Source organism: Chinchilla lanigera, unplaced genomic scaffold, assembly GCF_000276665.1.
Source record: "Chinchilla lanigera isolate Chin_1 unplaced genomic scaffold, ChiLan1.0 scaffold00004, whole genome shotgun sequence".
Taxonomy (NCBI): Eukaryota; Metazoa; Chordata; class Mammalia; order Rodentia; family Chinchillidae; genus Chinchilla; species Chinchilla lanigera.
In genome coordinates this window covers 43132204-43150522 of record NW_004955405.1, presented here as the reverse complement: position 1 = coordinate 43150522, position 18319 = coordinate 43132204, and the positions used below count along the sequence as shown (strand labels likewise).

The following is an 18319-nucleotide window of genomic DNA, read 5'->3' as shown; positions in this document are numbered from 1 at the left end:
GGGGTGGATGGCAAATGCCCCCAAAACTTAGCTTCAAACAGCAAATAGCCACGCTGGGCGTGGTGGCACACACCTGTGATCCCAGCACTTGGAGTATGAGGCAGGAGGATCACAGTGAGTTCCAGGCCAGCCTAGGCTACATAGTGAGTTTTTTGTTTTGTTTTGTTTTTTGTGTTTTTGAGACAGGGTCTTGCTATACAGTTCTGGCTGGCCTTGAACTCACTTTGTAGCCCAGGCTGGTCTGGAATTTGCAATGATCCTCCTGCCTCAGCCTCCCAAGTGCTGGAGTGCTGGGATTACAGGTGTGCGCCACCATGTCCAGCTCCTATATAGTGAGTTTAAAACCAGGCTGAATTACAGAGAAAGGCTGTCTCAAAAAGAAAAAAAAAAAAAAAAAAAAAAAAAAAACCCCCAAAAAAAAAAAAAAAAAAACCCTCCCCAGCTAATAGCCACTGTCTCCCGGGTCCCTGCAGGTTGGAGTCTGGCCCAGTTTAGCTTGAGACTCGGCTCAGCATCCCTGTCTCCCACAAGGTTCCAATCAGGGCTGCAGCCCCCTCCCCCATGAGGTTGGGCAAGGATCCACTTCATGGCAGCTGGCTCCAGAGAGGGAGATAGAGAGGAGGAGAGGGAAACCGAGGGAGGGAGGGAGGGAGGGAGAGATGGAGCACCCAGCACAGTCCCAGGGCTGCTGTACTCCCTACACAGGGCAGAGGACCACTGAGGCTTGCGGAGGGAAGGAGAGGCCAGAAGGCTGTCCAGCCGTCCTCCTGCAGAAGGCTGCAGCCTACCCTTAGGGTTTAGATCTAGGTGTCCCCAACAGCCTAAACAGGCTGGCACAGGCGGGGCTCAAGGCTGGCCTGCTAGGAGGCGGGGTCTGGCAGGAGGGGCTCCCTAGACTGGGGCACAGCTAGAAAGGTGCTTCCCCCTCACTGCTCCTGCCTTGGGGGTGCAACTCCCCTCCCAGACCCTTCCACTGCGTCTGGCCTTGGAGCTGGCCAGTTACAACCTTTCCATCTCTAAGCTGTGGGCAGTGGTACTGTGTACCTGCAACAAGAAAGCAGCTGAGACACCTCCTGTGGTCACGTTCCTGGCCCCCACGGGGTCCACCCCGCAGGAGGGGAGGAGGGAGCAGGGGGACACCCGGAGACATGACCGCTTCCTTATACCCGCCCCATAAACTTGGGCCTGCACCCCGGGGCAGCAGGGTGTACACAAGACAGGGTTCTGGCCTGGAAAGCCCTGAGGGGCTGCGTGCCTATGAGCGTCACGTTCTCCGTGCAACGTGGGTCGTCACCCACTTCACAGTGACGACCCACTTCATGCTAAGGGCATGCCCCTGCACCCACACATCAGGCCCTTCGAGGGCCCTTGCTCTCAGAGCAGGGCCAGGGTGCTCGGAGCCCAGTCAGTGGCTCAGCCTGCCTGAGGCACCTTCTGGTCCCTTTCCCTAACCCACCACCTCTACCCTCTCACGGAGCCCAGTCTGCCCTCAGCCCCCACAGCCAGAGAAGGCCAGACTGGGCCGGGCCAGCAGAGGCTCCCACACTCAGCTGCACGCCCTCCTTCCGGCCCTGCTGAGGAGCACTTTCCATGTGGGGGCCGAGCGCAGGGCTGTCACAACAGCGTCCCGGCTCCCAGGCTGGCTTACGTAACCAAGCTGCCACCCCCACTCCGCAGCACCCTGCGCTCTACCTGGAGCCCACAGCAGGCCTGCAGAAGGACCCCACCACACCCAGGCGCTCTCACAGGCCCATCACCAGCCACCTCTCCCTGAGGGTCTCTCACCCACACGATGCTCTCCAGTGCCGCATGTCCGGGAACCACACGGCTGCTGGGCACCTGCAGCTGAGTGAACATCACAGCAATTGCACACACTGTGAACATACCCACCCAGGCCCTCCTCCAAGGGCTCTGCTGCACCACCACAGCTGATCGTCACCAAGACCTGCTGCGGGGTTGCTGTCCCCATGTATGGACAGAGGGGTGGCGCCACCATGGCCGCTCCTGGAAGGCACCAATGTGGAACAGACTGACCCATCAGCAGGCAGGAAGTGGGAGGGGTGAGCACAGTGGCCAGAATCCTTCTGCCCCCTCCGGATGCCTGCAAGCGCCAGGGAGGCAGGAAAGCAACGGTGTCGTCCTAATCCCACTTCCCTGATCCCTGCCAGGACACATGGCATGAAACAGCTGGGGTCCGCTCCTACTCCAAGGTGGCGAGGGCTCTGCTCCATCCAGGCTGCCCCGCCAGCCCATCGCTGCAGGACGGGAGCCAAAGGAGCTGGGCTATGTTGTCCTCGGGCTGCAGCAGTCCCAGGGCTTCTCTGGAGCCAGGGACCCCTCAGTGGCCTAGGAGAGGAGCTGTGGGTTTCAGCCAAAGGTGCTGGGTAACCCGCAGGGCCTGCTCCATGCTGGGCATGGGGAAGAGACCCGAATTCTCTCAGAGGCCTGCTGATGGGGACCAGAGGACAAGCAGGAGGAAACTGCAGCCAGCCCAACGGGGCCAGGGACAGAGCACTGGCTGGCCAGCACCACAGCTGCAGTGACCAGAGATGGCTGCAAGAGGCCAAGCAAGGCGGCCATCACACCCAGGCCTTCTGGTCGGGGCCTCTGCCCTCCCTCATGGGGGAAGGGGCCTGGCCAGAGTCCAAATCTCTCAGGACCCCTGGCAGCCCTGCTCCCGACTCCTGAGACAAGCAGATGTGGTCCTCAGAGCAGCTGGGTCTCTCTGAAAGGGATGGTGGGGAGCATGCTCACAGAGACACCCAAGTGCCCCAGCCCCTGCTCAGGGGCACCAGGTTCCACTTGGGAGTGGAGAACAATGTCAGTCACCCCGACTATCACAGGACAGGAGGCCACACCGGGGAAAGCCCACCTAACCCTGAGGTCCTGAATCTTCATCACCAGACCCAGGAACCTGTCACGCGGTTGCCGTCAGCAAGGGAAATGGGGGCGGAGGGGCACGGGCAAGGGTCCCACTCACGCTGTCTCAGCCTTGCACTACACACAATGTGATACACACAAAAGTACCAAATGCACACATGCATTTGTGCAGATACACGTGTACGCTTCACCTTCACTCCAATGCGCAGGTTCCCACCTCTGGATTTAGCTCTCAGCAGCACCTACAGCTGTTAACACCTGGTTGTACCTCAGTTTCCCCATCTGAAGTCAGGAGGGAGAGACACGATCCCCCAGAACATGCAATGCCCCGGTAATGACTGGCGGCTGAGGATTGGATGCACCCTACCCCTATGGCCTGTCAGAGCAGCGGTGGCCCGGAATGTCCTGGCAGGCAGTGGCCTGGTGTCTGGCGCCCCCTAGTGGGCACTGTCTTCCATAACCCTAGATCCCCCATAATATCATCCCGATGGGGTTTTGTTTTGGGTGTGGTTGGGGTTTCGTCTCACTATGCAGTTCAGGCTGGGTAGCAGTCCTCCTGCCTCAACCTCCCGAGCGCTGGGATTGCAGTCGTAAGCCACCACACCAGGGCTCCTGCTAGAGTTTAAAAGGACCAAGCCAAGGTCCAGGGAGGCAGCTCAGGGGTATCTAGGGAACAGCACACGGTTACTGATGTGCTGGCTGCTCTCACTAGAAATGGGGTGCAGGGACACGGTCCTGAGTCCAGGACCTGCACTGGGCCCCTGGCCCAGACCCACACTCCCAGGACCCAGCGCCAGAGTGCAGGCACTCCACGCTTCCCTTCCCGGGGTCCCCACAGGGCCCAGGACATGTCAGCAAGACCGCCCCACAAGCTGCAGGCCCTGGGGCAAGGCTGTGTCCAGGCCATGATGCACCTGCTACCCCGGGACATCGCTGCCCAACTGTCACTGTCCAGAGTATTACTCTCCACTCAGGGTGAGTCCCTCTGCCAAGAAGTGCTGATTCGGGGAGCTGCTCAGCCCCTATGGGCATTCCTCTCCCAGTGTGAGTGAAACAACGCACCTACCACAGGTGCACGGGGAGATGCAGCACGCACTCTGCCTGAGCCTGTTGCCCCTCGCACCAGCTAGCACTATGCAGGGAGCTGCCCACTGCCCCACAGCCTGCGCCAGTGCCCCGGCCTCCTCCGGGCCAGCAGGACCACCTGACTGCTGCCTGCCACCCTGTGTACTCACTGGGAAAGGCCCTGGTGAGTGCGCGAGCGGAAGGTGAAGGGGCGGCTGAGACACGGTCAGAGGGGCTGAGGGTAGAAGGGGCACATCCCCTCAGGACCCTACGGACTGCTCATAGCCCAGCCTCTCCTCTCCAGAGCAGCATGCAGCTGGAGGCGGCTGACACAGGGCCCACAGCTGCTCTGCCCAGGAAGGACCCGCCCCCACAGCCTGGTCTCCGCATCCCCAGGCCCCCCACACCCAAGCCTCCCCCACCCAGCTCCTGAGGTACCCCATGCTGGCAAGGGCTGTCACTACCCCCAAGCAGTGCTGTACGTCACACAACAGGAGACCTCAGGGCTCAGACAGACAAGATGACAGGCTAATGGGCACCAAAAACACCGCCTTGGGTGCAGAGGCACAAGCTCATGGCTCCAAGCCTCACGGGCACCAAGCAAAGCAGGCACTCAGAGTTTAGCTTTGCATCCAAACATCTCCCCAGGAGCCAAGGCAGGAAGCTGAGCAGCTGGATGTTTCTGCACAGGTACACACTTGGGACACACACCGCCACCTGCTGTGTGTGGACACCCCTGCTACACACTCCTCCCATGGGGCTTCCCTTTTTTTTGAGACAAGTTCTTGTTATGTAGTTCAGGCTGGCCTCAAACTCATGGCAATCCTGCTGCCTCAATAGTGCTGGTCTTACTTTTTAAAGACTACTTTAAAGACTACTTTCAATGTCAAAATTTTATTTCACTAGCCTTTTCTTAACTTCATGAATCCTAGATTTTGAAAAACAAAATACAAACTCAGTTTACATACTGTGTATTTGCACAATACAAAAATCTAACAATCGAAGCAAAACGCTAGTAATTTTCCTCCAACCCTGGTCCTTCTGTGCTCAAGGAAGGATTCAGTCAGTCCCAAATGCCTCTGCCCCAGGGCCATACCGCTTGGGGGTGCCCTGCAGGCCCCCAGGGAGGAGGTGAAGAGTCTCTGCCCTCTGCTTTAAGGCCTGCGTCCCCACACACTGAATGCCTCCACCGCTGCGTCCTGCCACATGGGCCCCTGCGAAGCTGTCGAGGACCCTTGGTGCCACCCTCAAGGCAGGGGCCGTGCAGTGCCCCCAGGACTGGACACCAAGGCACGGTAAGGCCAGGCAGTGACTTGCACTATGGCCCTACCTGAGCACATGGGGTGGCGGTGGGTGTTTCTGGCCCCCAAGCTCACTCTCCCAGCTTCGAGCACCAGCCTCATTCTACCTTCCCACACGCAGCACAAGAAAAACCTGCAGCACAAGGTCAAGGACTCAACACAGGGCCCAGGCTCAGTTGGTCTGTGGGCTCCAGCACCTGTTCCTGACCCACACCCACCCTGCCAGAGGACAGGTGGGGCAGGGACACCAGGCACCCGACACACATTCTTTATCACAGAGACCCAAGGCACACATCCTGGTCCAGTGCCAGGGCAGCAGTCCAGAGGTGGTAGCAGCACACACAGGCAGGAAAGCAGGCAGGGCCGGAGGGCAGGAGCGGGGGCGGCTGGGTGTCCTCACTTGAGGCGGTAGAGGACCCTGCGCTGCATGCGGTGCTGGACCTCGCCACGGCGCAGCATGAGCTGCAGCACCTTGTGGATGGCGTGCTCCGGGTATTTCTGTGGGCAAACATGGGACAGATGCAAGGCCATCGTGGGACATCTGCACCCACGGGGGCCCCTGGCATGGGAAAGGGCCCTGAGCTTCCACTGTTACTTGGCACGGGCACAGGCCCTCACCTGCACCAGCACTGCACCCCAGCAACCAGGAAAGAACTCCCCATCTTACAGAGGGAAAAACTGAAGCACAAGGGCTCAGTGGCAAAAAAACTGAGGCACAAAACCTAACCACCTGCTTGAGGTCACAGCAATTAGTAGAGCTGGGGTGAAGTCCAGTCCCCATCACCAGACTCTGGTCAGCCCTAAACATTTAACTAAGCTCAGCAGTTCACTCCAGACCAGGCTCGGCAACAACTGCCACAGGGCAAGACCAGGAGACGTGCAGGAGGCAGAGCAGGACTAGAAGCCAGGGAGCCCGCGACTTCACAGGTGCACGCTTAGCAAGGGACCCAGAAGCCCCCTGACCCCAGAGAGCTGGAGGGCTCCACTAGCCCAGGAATGAGGGCATGACCAGGCAAAGCTGGGGGCACAGGATGTGGCTCCACCAGAGCCTGGCCACCTTGCCCCTCTCTTTTGCAGGACAGAAAAAGAAACCCCTAAGCCAGCAGCGCTGGTGTGCACATGTAACCCCAGCACTCTGGGAGGCTGAGCCAGGAGAATGCTGAATTCAAACCCAGCCTGAGCCATTCAGGCACTTAAGACCCCACCTTCACAATTTAAAAAACAAAACAAAACAAAACACACACAGCTGGACTTGGTGCAGGCACTCGGAAGGCCAAGGCAGGAGGATCACAAGTTCAAGGCCAGACTGAACTGTCCAGTGAGACCCTGTCTCAAAAGGGGATGCAGCTCAGCACGAAGAAAGGCCCTGGGTTCAACAGCCAGTACTGCCAGAGGAATACCGAATCCTCCCGGGCCCTGCAGAAAGTGTGCCTGGGGAGGGGTGACGGCTGGACAGGTTAGGATGAGGAGGGGCAGCTGCCCCCCCCACTGGGGCCACCTGCTGAGCCGAAGGACAAGTGCTGGGGTGGGAGCCCACCCCAGGGCCCTACCCGAGGCGAGGCTCACCTGCTTGGTGAAGTCCTGGATGATGCTGTGTTCAGATACCTGGGAGCCAATGGCAAAGCGGCGCTTGAGCTGCTTCTCGATGCGGCTCAGCATCTCCTGGTCCTCCTGGCTGGTGAAGCCCTCCACTCCTGGAGAGACAGGCCAGGCCCCCAGTGCTCAGAAAACACGGGGCCAGGGCATATTGAGGGCAAGAGCACTCCAGTGGAGGTGGAGGCAGGGACACACAGCTGGCCTGACAGCCCAGGGCAGGACAGGCCATACAGGTAACCAGGGTAACCCTAACGGGGCTATACAGACTCTGAGAGGATACACACTATCTCTGGGTGACAGTCACCCAGAAGCAGGTCAGATAGGCCAACAGATGGATCCCAGTCAGGTGGCCATAGGAAAAGCTTCCTGGGACAGGCTGGATGGGAGCTTAGGACCGTGGGTGATAAAGGAAGGTACGCAGGAGCCCTCGGCTATGGGACTCAGGACTTTCAGCTTCAGCTGTGGGGCACCTCCGTGCTGACCAGGCTGCCCACCCACTGAAGGAAGAGCATGGGGCCTCCCCCTCGAGGGTGACCTGGCCTGGCCACCCCGTCACCTCCTTGGGCTCACTGAGCCTCAACTGCAGTGGGGCTCTGCTGCCATCTGCCGGCTCTTGGCCCCACTACACGTGGCGCCTGGAAAATCAGAGTCCATCTGCCAGGGAAGGGTCAGATGCAGCCCAGAGGAGCTGCACATGCCATGCTCCTGTGCAAGGCCGAGTTTTCAAAACCAGTGCCTGGGCTAGGGAAACTGGGACCCAGGCCACGTTAAGGGTTCTGACATCATTCTGTCCTCCTGTGGTGGAAGGACCAGCAGTCCAACTTAACATCTGGGGCGCAGGTGTCAGAAACAGAGCCATGGCTGGGAAGCCCTGACAAGGCCGAGCCCAACAACCAGGGGCTGACTGCTGTGCCTAAGCCATGAAGCCAGCAGCAGGGCCACAGTTTAGGTCAGTGGGGAAGCTGCTGCCTCCCACCCTGAGGAGCGGCCAGGGGAACAGTGGGGTTTGTGGCGGGCTGACGTCGAAGTTCTCACAGAGCAGCTCCATGGGAGTGGGGAGACAGCACTCCCCAGGCTGCCAGCACTCCCCAGGCCAGGGTGGTGGCACCTACTCACCAGACAGAGTGCCCGACAAGGCGGCGTCCAATGTGGACACTTGGAAGAGTCTCAGGGCCTCCTCCACGTCTGCTTCCGTGGCGAAGGGCTGCAGCTTCATCTTGCTGAGAGCCTCTGCGATGCGCACAATGGCCTCCAGTTGCCTGCAGGATAATGGGAACTCAGGGCGGCCTCAGCCCACCTCACCCGAGGGAGGGGAGACCGCAGCAGGGGGCCGCTGGCTGTGCCTGCAACCCACCGCCCTCTGCTCTGTGCAGCAGAACCCTGATCTCTACTCTGGTGCTTGCTAGCTGCTAAAGTACACCTCCTGCCTCTTGCGTTCAGGTGCACCTGACCAAGCTGCGGCCAGTGAGCTTTACGTCTGAGCACTGCGTGTGATATCAGGGAACACCCCCAAAGTGGTGAGCCCCGCTTTTCTTTCTTCTCTGCTGCCCTGGATGCACGGGCAGGCAATGGCCGGAGCCCCAGCAGTTGGCTGGGGCCAAGGCAAAGGGTGGCCCTGCAGGCATGCCAGTGCCTGTCACACGGCAAGCACTGGGAATAAACTCCCTGGCTGCACAAGCTACTCCAGTTTCCACTCCACAGCCAAAGCCACTAGTAAGCGGTGCTGGAGGCGGGGCCCACAAGCGCACGAGAGCAGAAAGCAGTTCCGGCATCACACAGCACCGAGGGGAGGCTCACCGCACAGTGATGGGGATGCTGGAGCGACGGTCACTGTCTCTCTCATGCTGTCGCGCCCCACTCCGCATGATGATGTAGCGGTTCTTCAGCTTCTCTGCAGCCTCTGCAGACAGCCGGGGGCCACACTTCCTACAGGAAGACAGGGAGCACCCAGTGAGGCCAAGGGGGCACTGGGTGTCACCACACCCACACCACCTGCCCCGAGAGCACTGGGCTTTGGAGATTTAATGAAAAGGGCTGGCAGTGAGCAGGTGCCAGAGGCCAACAAGTGGGAGACAACAGGGCCACTGAGGGGAGGTGGGCGGGGAAGCCAGGCGCCACAGGGTGAGAAGGGCCCCTCTTGTCACGTCAGGTGGATTCCAGCCACACCCGGCAGTGACAGGGAGGCCTGCAGTGGGCAGCGTCTAGCAGGTCTGATGAGCGGTGCCTCTGCCTTCTGGTCTCCCTCTTGGGGTGCTGCAGCGTCACGGGGACATAAGCAGCACAGGGCACCCAGGCTCACTCACAGCCTGTCCCCACTACCTCTCAACACTCACTTGCCTTCCTTGCCTCAGTTTCCCATCTATAAAATGGACAACAGTACTCCTAGCCACCTGACCTCTGAGGTCCAGGAGGAGGGTTGAAGTCTGATGTATGCAGAACACCAGGATCATGCCTGGCAATGACTACCACTCCTGGAAGGGTGCAGGAACAGCAACTGCATCTCGGCAAAGGGACCCGCCAGGTGCTTACTCGTTACCTTGTGCAACCACTCCAGAAACCCTAAGAAACTCCACCCGAGGAAATGAGACTCAACAAGGTTGACTGACCTGCCTTAAGTCACACAGCACAGCCACGTCCACAACAAACTCCCTGTGTATCAACTGGAGGGGTCTGGGGGACCACCCAAAATCTTAGGCTCTGTGCAGCTGGGGAAAGTGCCAGAGCCAGAGCAAGCTGTGCAGGGCAGCGCCAGGACAGCGCCATCGGGGCAGGCCACACCCAACACTCACGCACGGCAGTAGGCGATGAACTTCTTCAGCTTAGCCAGGTCGACCTCGCCCTCCACGGCCTGAGTCTGTGTCAGTGCACTCACATGCAGGGTGAGAACGTGTTTTGCCAGCATCTGGGAGGCAGACAGGAGGGATGCTGGGGTAGCCCTGGGTCCCCAGAGGAAGGCAGGCCACAGGGGCCGAGGAGGCCGACTCCAAACCATAAGGCGCTCAGGTCTCAGGTGCTCACCCTGCTGCCCTCCCCACAGCCTGGCCACTCCAGGGCAGGCATCTACAGAAGGACGCACATGGGGCCCACCCAAGTCAGTGATGCCCCCAGGGCTGCTGCTAGAACCACTGCGAACAAGGGGTCTCCTGTAAACCAGGGCAGCTGAGCCGGCAGACGTAACACGGAGCAGGGAGCAGCTACCAATGCAAGGCCTCTACCACAGGAAGCCAGGCAGGGGCAGAGCTGTCTACAACAAGCGCTGTCTGTGCTAGATCCTCTGGCCCCACCAACTCCACAGAGTATCACGCTTCCCTCAGCTGCATACTAACCAGAACCGGGTCCCCTGTGGGTCAGCCAGAGAGCCCTGTCCCATGTGAGGGTGAGGGCCTGGGAGAGGGATAACCCCATCACACAGCACTCACTCCTCGGGCCAGAGCCCTGCAGGCCACCACAGCCACCTCCTATGTGCCCAATGCCAGCCAACTCAGCCTTGGGACTTGGCTGGCCAAGGCCCATTCTCCATCCCCAGCCCCGCCGTGGACGCACCACATCCCTCTCCTCATTGTGCTCGTCCTTGACGATGAAGATCATGTCGAAGCGGGACAGGATGGTGGGCATGAAGTCGATGTTGTCCTCCCCCTTCGTCTCATCCCAGCGGCCAAACACCGAGTTGGCAGCAGCCAGAACAGAGCAGCGTGAGTTCAAGGTGGTAGTGATTCCAGCCTGCAAGGGATGGATCACCAAGAACCTGGGGGAGGCCGCTCTCACACACGTATACACGCACACACAGGTGTACACCCACATGTGGGCAAACATACTTGCAGGTGCGGCCCTGCCACCAGCACGCGCCTGGGCAACCAGGACGGAGCCAACCCACAGTGGCCCCAGGACAGTATGCCAGCTGCGGGCGGAGCGGGGAGGCTCACCTTGGCGATGGAAATGGTCTGCTGCTCCATAGCCTCGTGGATTGCCACACGGTCATCCTCTCGCATCTGCAGGGTGCAGGGAAATGTCCCTCAGACCCACCCAGGTGGGGCAGCGGTGCAGGAAAATTAGCAGCAACTCTCACTCCAGGACAACTCTACACCAGGGCCTGGGCAGGAACTGGATCACCTCCAGCTGTGGGTTTGGCCAGACTCTCCCGAGTTTCCCGGCAAACTTGAGGCTCAGACGCTAAACAACTCGCCAGTGACCCCAGAGTGACTGGCCCAGTCTCCCCATCAGAGCTAGCTTCTGTCAGGCATGCACTGGAAGCCACACAGCCCAGTCCTGTGACGCCAAGGTGCCGGCGTCCGGCCACCACCTGCCTCTCACTCACCTTGTCAAACTCATCAATACAGACAACCCCGCCATCAGCCAGGACCATGGCCCCGCCCTCCATGATGAAGTTCCGGGAGGAGGGGTCCCTCATCACGGAGGCAGTGAGTCCAGCCGCACTGCTGCCCTTCCCGGACGTGTAGACCTAGAAAGGAAGGCTGGGGTCAGGGGCGATGCCAGGGCCAGCTCCAACTCCAGGTATGGCAAGGTTGGGCAGACCCAGCACAGAGCTGAAGGCAGGGTCCCAGCACGGCCTAAATGTCCCAAGAACATGGCCCTGTGTGGTACGCAGAGGCCCAGAGGCTGCCCCACACAGGTCCCCATCCACAGACCTGCGAGACACATGCTGCCCCCAGCCCTGTGGCCACACAGGCCTAGCTGCGACGCCCGTGCGAGACACCAGAGCACAGAGCTGCGGCACAGGCACGAGTGCACAGGGCCTCAGGGTCACGTCTCATGCCGAGCACAGCTCGGTGGCAGAACAGGCACACGGGTGTGCAGCGCTGGGCTCAATCCCTGACATGCCACAGTGACCATCACACAAAGCGCGGGCTCGACAGGGCAGCTGGTCAAAGTCAATTTCAGCTCTCTTGTGTGACTGTTATCTTACTTTTGTAGCACTGGGGATTGAACCCAGGGCCTTTGCAATGAGCTACAAACCCCAGCCCATGTCTGAGATACGCTGGGCCCAAACTTGAGTCCCCCTGCTTGGCCTCCCAGGCACCAGTGTCTAATGCAGTTACCAGAAGACTTCTCCGTTCACATGCCCAGCCCCACTTGCTGCCAACCCGCCCCACTGGCCATGCTGGTCATGTCCTCTCCCCGCTAATAGCTACCAGGCCCCTGGTCAATGCCAGGTCCTCGGGCACCGGGCTCAAGCACTACTCAGGGCTCCCACCTCACTGTTCCAATTCCTGTGCACCCACGGCCACAATGCCCACAGCAGGACTAATAAGTGTCATCAATGCCACGTTCAGCAAATGACCAGCTGCCACTAGGGGAGACCAGGGCCCTCAAAGTGCCTGGCCAGGGACTTGTCAGGGGAGATGCAAGCCCCAGACGACTCTGGGCCTAGTGCTCCTGCCCCCAAACCCATACAAGCCTGTGAGTTCCAGCCCTCTCCCTCTGTCCACCCTGACCACAGCCATGGAGTGAGGACGGTATCCTGGTGCCCAGTCCACTTACCCCAATGGGAGAGCACTTCTCCACAAACTTCAGGAGTTGGGACTTGGCTGTCCCTGGGTCCCCCAGCATCAGCAGGTTGATGTCCCCTCGGCGAGTGAGTCCATCGGGGAGTCTGGTGGGGGCAGGGAAAGAACCCACAGGAGGCTGAGTGGCTACCATCGGAATGGCAGCCAACCTAGCTTCTCGTGAGCCTCAACTGGTGGAAGATGGGGCTAGGGCTGCAGCAATACTCGTGCCAGCCCTGGCTCCCAAGACAGCAATGGAGGGCAAACAAGGGTGGTGCCTACCTCCCAAGACAGGGAGGGTTAGGCAGATGGCACCTGAGGCCGGGCGCAGGTGCCCCGCAAACAAGCAATAAGCACTTCTCCCTCAGAGAAGACAGTGCTGTAGACAGGCTCTAGGCTTCACCATGTACCCAGGAGCTGGGCCCTGGCAGCCTCCACCCCACCTACAAGCTGGGTACTGAGCAGCACGCTCACAGACCTGCTCAGGAGAACCAGGGCAGCACAGGACATGACTGCTGTCACTGTCTACACTACCACTACCTTAGCGCTTCCAAAGACACCAAGTGTCTTCCACCCGCCTCACTCAGGGAACTGCCTGCAGATGGCGTGGCTCTCTCATCACCCACTCAGGGGGGTCCAACTGCCTTTGTACCTCATCTGAGGGAGGGGAGGAAGACTGCTGAAGGCAGCCTGGGAGTGAGCGCCCGACTACCTGGCCGCTGTCCTCCCACGTGCCACATCACCAGTCCCTGGCCCTCACCTCTTCCGGGAGCCCCCGAAGAGCAGGCAGGCAATCGCTTTCTTCATGTCCGTGCCCCCAAAGATGGATGGCGCAATGCTCTTCGAGATGACCTCGTAGACATTGGGGAGGGCAGCCAGACGCCGGAACTCCTCCTCCTCTTGCGGACTCACAGACCCAGCAAAGCTTCGGCCTGGACAGAAGGGAGCTGAGAGTCTAGGGATACTGCTCAGCCCCAGGCCCAGCGTCCACCTCTACACCTCTACACCGGATCCTCCGAACCTGAACCTGGTTTAAGCAACCCCCCTCAGTGTAGCGCCACAGCTACAGCTCAGGACAACAGGAGGCTGCCCGGCCACCTGACAGCAGTGCCCGGCCCCGACTCACCAGAGCCCTCTGTGTCGACCTGGATGCCCAGGACGCGGATGTAGGAGCTCCGGATGCCCACACCCACTTTGTCACGGCCCTTGCTGGAGTTGAGGCCAAACTTCTTGATGGAGTAGATGCCCATGATGGTGACCCTGTTCCCAGGGACAACTTTGTCACACAGGTACCTGAAATAGGGTGAAGAGAGTAGCAGTGAGGTCCTGGTGGGCACGGCCAGCTGCTCCCATGATGCCCTTGGCACCTTACCATTCCCAGCCCAAGCGTCACCCCACACTGCATCACAACTGCCCCACAGTGGTGACAACAGGCAGGTGCGATGCTGAAAGCTCACTGAGCCTGCTGAGGGGGAGCTGGTGCCCACTCAGCCCTCCAGAGGGCCTGACTCCACCTCCACTGGGTGCCTGGCCCTAGGTCCACAGCTGGCTCAGAAGCCTTCCTCCTCACCCACTCCACCTCGGCCTCTGGTCCTCAGCTCCTCTTTCACAAAAAGTATGTTCCAAGAGAGGTCCCCAGAGTCGCCCTGGCCATGCAGCACAGAGCCTGGGGGCTGTGTGACCTCAGAGCAGTCACTGCACCTCTGAGCCTGGGGAGGTGATAAAGTCACCCAGTCTTCCCCTACTGCTGTGGAACCAGTGCGGTGATAAAGAAGAGTCCCATCTCTGCGACCTTCCCCCAACCCCATGGTTTCACAACAGCAGCTTTTCAAGATTCCTGGTCCAGCTGCGTGTCTGACAGCCCCATGGGAGGACAGAGACCAACCTCATCCCCTCTCCTAAGTGGACAGGAAACAACCACACATGGGCTACCTCTCCAGAGAAATGGAGAAAGCTGCGGACAGCTCCCCTGAAAAATGTTCCCACACAATACACAGAGGCCCAGTGCGCTGGTACACTCGAGCTGAGGCAGGAGGATCACCATGAGTTCAAGGCCAGCCTGAACTACATAGGGAGACGCTGCCTCAAAAAAAAAAAAAAAAAAACAAAAGGCACAGGCAACCCAGGCCACTGAGAGCCCAGGCCCACTTCTTGTCTTTCAGTCTTGACACACCGAGGAAGAACACAGCCAGGCCCTGCACTAACGGGATCACTCAGCCTCTCAAGGGCAGGGTGGGCAGGGGGAACCTCACCTGTCGCAGTAGAGCTGCATGTGCCGGGGCATCTCACCGTGTGGTACCGCATCCGGCAGCTCCTGCAGCTTCAGAGTCTGGAAATCCACACACTTGCACTTGTCAGGCATAATGAAGTATGGGTCCAGTGGACACCGGGGTCGGCCAGCCTGGTCCCTGCGGAGAAAGTCTCCATAGCCACCAAGAACTGAAGGCTGGGGCCAATGTGTCCCAGGGTCAGCAACTGAGGTCCTAGACAGGCCAGGGAAAAGCCTGAAAGGGCTGCTCAAGCAGGTGAGAGAGCAACAAGCAGGCGAGGCTCCTCCACGAGGGGGCCAGGCGGGGGCAGGCGAGGTCCCCGGCAAGGAGTCAGTGCTTCCCAAGGGAAGCCCCTCACTAACCCACCTCCCACCAGGATCCCTCGCAGGAGATCTGGCCTACACAGCGAGCAGGCCCTGGCTGGGGCCACAACACTCCCTGTAGTAGTCTCTGCCCACAACAGCACAGCCACACATCCACAGGGCCATTATGGATGCAGGGACACCACGCCAAGGGAGGCCCTGCTCTGCGGCGCTAGCTTCCAGCCAAGGAACGAAAAACACACCATCTGATCAAAACACACAGTTAACAAAGTTTTTTTTAAAAACGCATCGCAGGGCCAGGCCTGGTGGAGTAAGCCTGTAATCCCAGCACTCAAGAGGCTGAGTGAGGTAGGGTCATTGGGAGTTTGAGGTCAGCCTGGGCTACATGGGGAGACCTTGTCTCAAAAAAAATTGTGGGCTGGGGATATAGCTCAGTGGCACAATGCCTGCCTGGTAAGCGCAAAGTCCTTGGTTCAATTCCCAGTATGAAAAAAATAACTATTGTAGTAACATTCCCATTAATCCCCAACAATCCCCCAGCCCCAGTTTGAACACTTATCCCACTGTCCTTGCCACTTTCTGCAGCCACTCTGGAAGGCCTTTCCTGAGTGTCTTTAGTTGTGCTGTCATGGCTGCTTCCCTGTCCCTGAAGCAACTCAAAAGATTCACCTTTCATGGTCATTTTGACTTTGCGGAAGAGCCTGAAGTCACACAGAGCCAGAGTTGGTGAGCAGGTTGCCGAGCACAGTGACATATTCTTAGGAACCCGCCTCTGTGTTGGGTGGCGCTCGGAAGCAGCGCTCACCGTACTTTTTAGTCACACCTCATAGAGACAGTCGCACAAGGACTTCCAGAACTGCCTCACGAAGTGGCACAAACCACATGGTACTCCAAGAGGCATTCACACCAAAGGGTCTCTGAATTTAATAAAACTAAACATTCACCACGTATCTTGGTCACCTCCCTAACTACGTAAGAAAGGAGAGGTGTGTTACACAAAGAGCAGCCAAGTGAGAGGAGGGTTGGGGTGCTTCAGGAGAGGAGGCACAGTCACTGCGGACGGAGGGGAGGAGGCTCAAGCCCGAGCAGACCACACGAAGAGCCACCCGCCACCTGAGCGCTGGGGGAAGAGCAGACCAAGGGGGACACGAAACAAGGTACACACACTGCAAGTGGCTGCAGGTGAAGAGGAAGGAGCAGGGGAGGCTATGCCAGGGCAGCAGAGAAGGCCCCGTCCTCCAGCTCAGGAGTGTAGCAAGTGTCCCATACGGGGCCAGGCACTGAATATCCCTGGTTCCGCAAGGTGAGGGCCGCACACTCGGCCTCGCCAGTCAGGCCACTCCTGCAGTGCGGAACCTGGCAGTGTTCTTCAGCTACATGGTCACACGCAGGATACGGCCAGCACCACTCTGCTTCCCAGCCCTGTGCCCCCCCACAGGGGTCCTGTGCCCCCCCGCAGGGACCTGGCACCCAGCAGCGATCCTGAGCCGGGCCCAGGGTCGCCCCAGCCGCACACTCACGTGTTGCACTTCCTGGGCAGGGCGTAGCCCTCCAGGCCAGGGCGCATAGCAATGTTGGTGAGGGTGTTTCGGCAGCTGCGGCACTGGATCGAGATGCGTGTGGCCTTGGCCCGAACTGCAGAGGCTGCGATGATGATGCCAGGGATCTTCACCAAGTGCGACATCATATCCGACTGCAAGAGCCACAGGGAGGCACATAGTAAAAGGGAGCCTGGGGACACGGTCCACCTCTCAGCCTCCGTCCAGTCACCCCCATTTCTATCCTGGTCCCTCTCATACCACCCGGGTCACCAAACTGTGCCTGTCTCTCTCCAGTGTCACCCTGAGAACAAGGGCCAGTCTTTCTGCTTGCTCCTCTTAGTGAGGACCGGACCAGCACCAGAGCACAGCTGCCACCCACCTGGGAATGAGACTGCCCCGCCCACGACCACGGGACCTTCAGCTTCCATGGTGGCCTCAGCAGGGCCTTGAGCACACCACGCCTCCGCACCCCTGGCTCCGCAGCAGCCAAGGCCCCTCTTGCCCAGAAAGCTCCCTCCCCACCGGGCACACCCTGTGCCATCCCCACACCACACTGCCGCCTCCCTCCCCATCGCTCCTGGAAGCCCCCACCTCTTTCGCGCCCTGACTGCTCTCACTGAAACCACCTCGGAGCTCAGAAGGTGCAGCACACGTTTCTCGGTCTCCCTGCTAGACACAAACTCCAGCAAAGTTCACCCACACAGCCCCTACTGCTCCTCAAGGACCAACTCAACGCCACGCCTGGGGTGAGCTCAGCAAACACTGTCCAAGGGAGTCGACCAACCCAAAGCAGAAAACAGGCTCAGAAAGGTTGAGTGCCACGGCCAAGGCCGCCCTGCTGGTGCCCGGACGGTCTCGAGGCCCTCTGCCCATGGCAGCAGTCTCCCAGGGGACCCACCTTCAGGCTCCGGATGCTGGAGGGGCTGGCATCCGACTTCAGCATGACCTGGATGGCCTGGAGCACCTCCTCCCCAGCAGGTCGGGGCCGGGTCACCTCGTCAGCCACCTCCTTGGCCGCTTCCTCCAGCTGCACAGGAGGGCACAGGCCGTTGGTGACGGGCAGAGCACATCCCAGGTGGGCTTGGGCTGGGCCCCACTCACCAGCTCCAGGTGCTCAGCTGGCTGCTTGTACAAGGAATCAGCCAGGTCCTCGTCAAAGCTGGCCAAGTCCTCCATCTCCACCTCCACCCAGTACTCCCCCAGGTTGTAATGGCGCTTGAGCTCATCCCTGCAGGGTATTGGAAGAGGCAGAGAGGAAACCCCCATGGCTCTGGTACCCTCACCCGGCTACCATTCCCCCAACCCACATCCCGTTCCAGGGAAGCCTATGTTAGCCCTGCAGAGGTGCCCTACTGCCCCAAGAGTCCCCCAGAACAGCTCCACGAACACCAGGGCGACACAGGCAGTGGAGGGGCTTGAGCCCCAGGACAGCAGCTGGTGCTTTCACTGCAGGGCGCCTCCTCCTTCAAACCCCCTCCAGCCTGGAGCCTCAAGGCAGCACAGCCCAGGTCCGTCTCATCAACCGCCGCACGGTGCCTCTGGACAGAGCGTCCGTGAGCGGCTGCTCCCTCCACCCGAGGCAGGAGTCCCCGCAGGCTGCGCGGCCCCGAAGCTCCCACTGCGACAGCGAGCCCTGCGTGTGCACAGCCGCTGCCCGCCAGCGCGCCCTCCTCTCCAGGGAACCCCCAAGCGGCAGCCCACCCTCCTGCACCCCCGCGGCCACCGTCCCCGGCCTCCCCCCGTCTCCGGGCTCGGGAGCGCCTCTCAGCGCCCTCGGGAAGGAGACCGAGGAGCCGGCCCAGAGCGGCCGCGGCTGCCCCGGGGACCTCCGCGGGGGTC

At 60.0% G+C, this 18319-nt stretch overlaps 1 protein-coding gene across 1 annotated transcript; it reads right to left on the bottom strand.

Moving 5' to 3' along the window:
• Positions 1-4823: 4823 nt before the first annotated feature.
• On the bottom strand, positions 4824-17708 carry Mcm5 (minichromosome maintenance complex component 5; the record flags this gene model as incomplete). The annotated part of the gene is given in 15 exon segments (XM_005374666.2): positions 4824-5744; positions 6813-6940; positions 7959-8101; positions 8640-8768; positions 9632-9744; positions 10386-10562; positions 10766-10831; positions 11158-11301; positions 12342-12453; positions 13107-13278; positions 13473-13639; positions 14599-14754; positions 16460-16632; positions 17379-17507; positions 17582-17708. Coding segments are annotated over 15 exon segments (2038 nt in total), but the record flags the coding sequence as incomplete, so codon positions are not given.
• Positions 17709-18319: the final 611 nt, after the last annotated feature.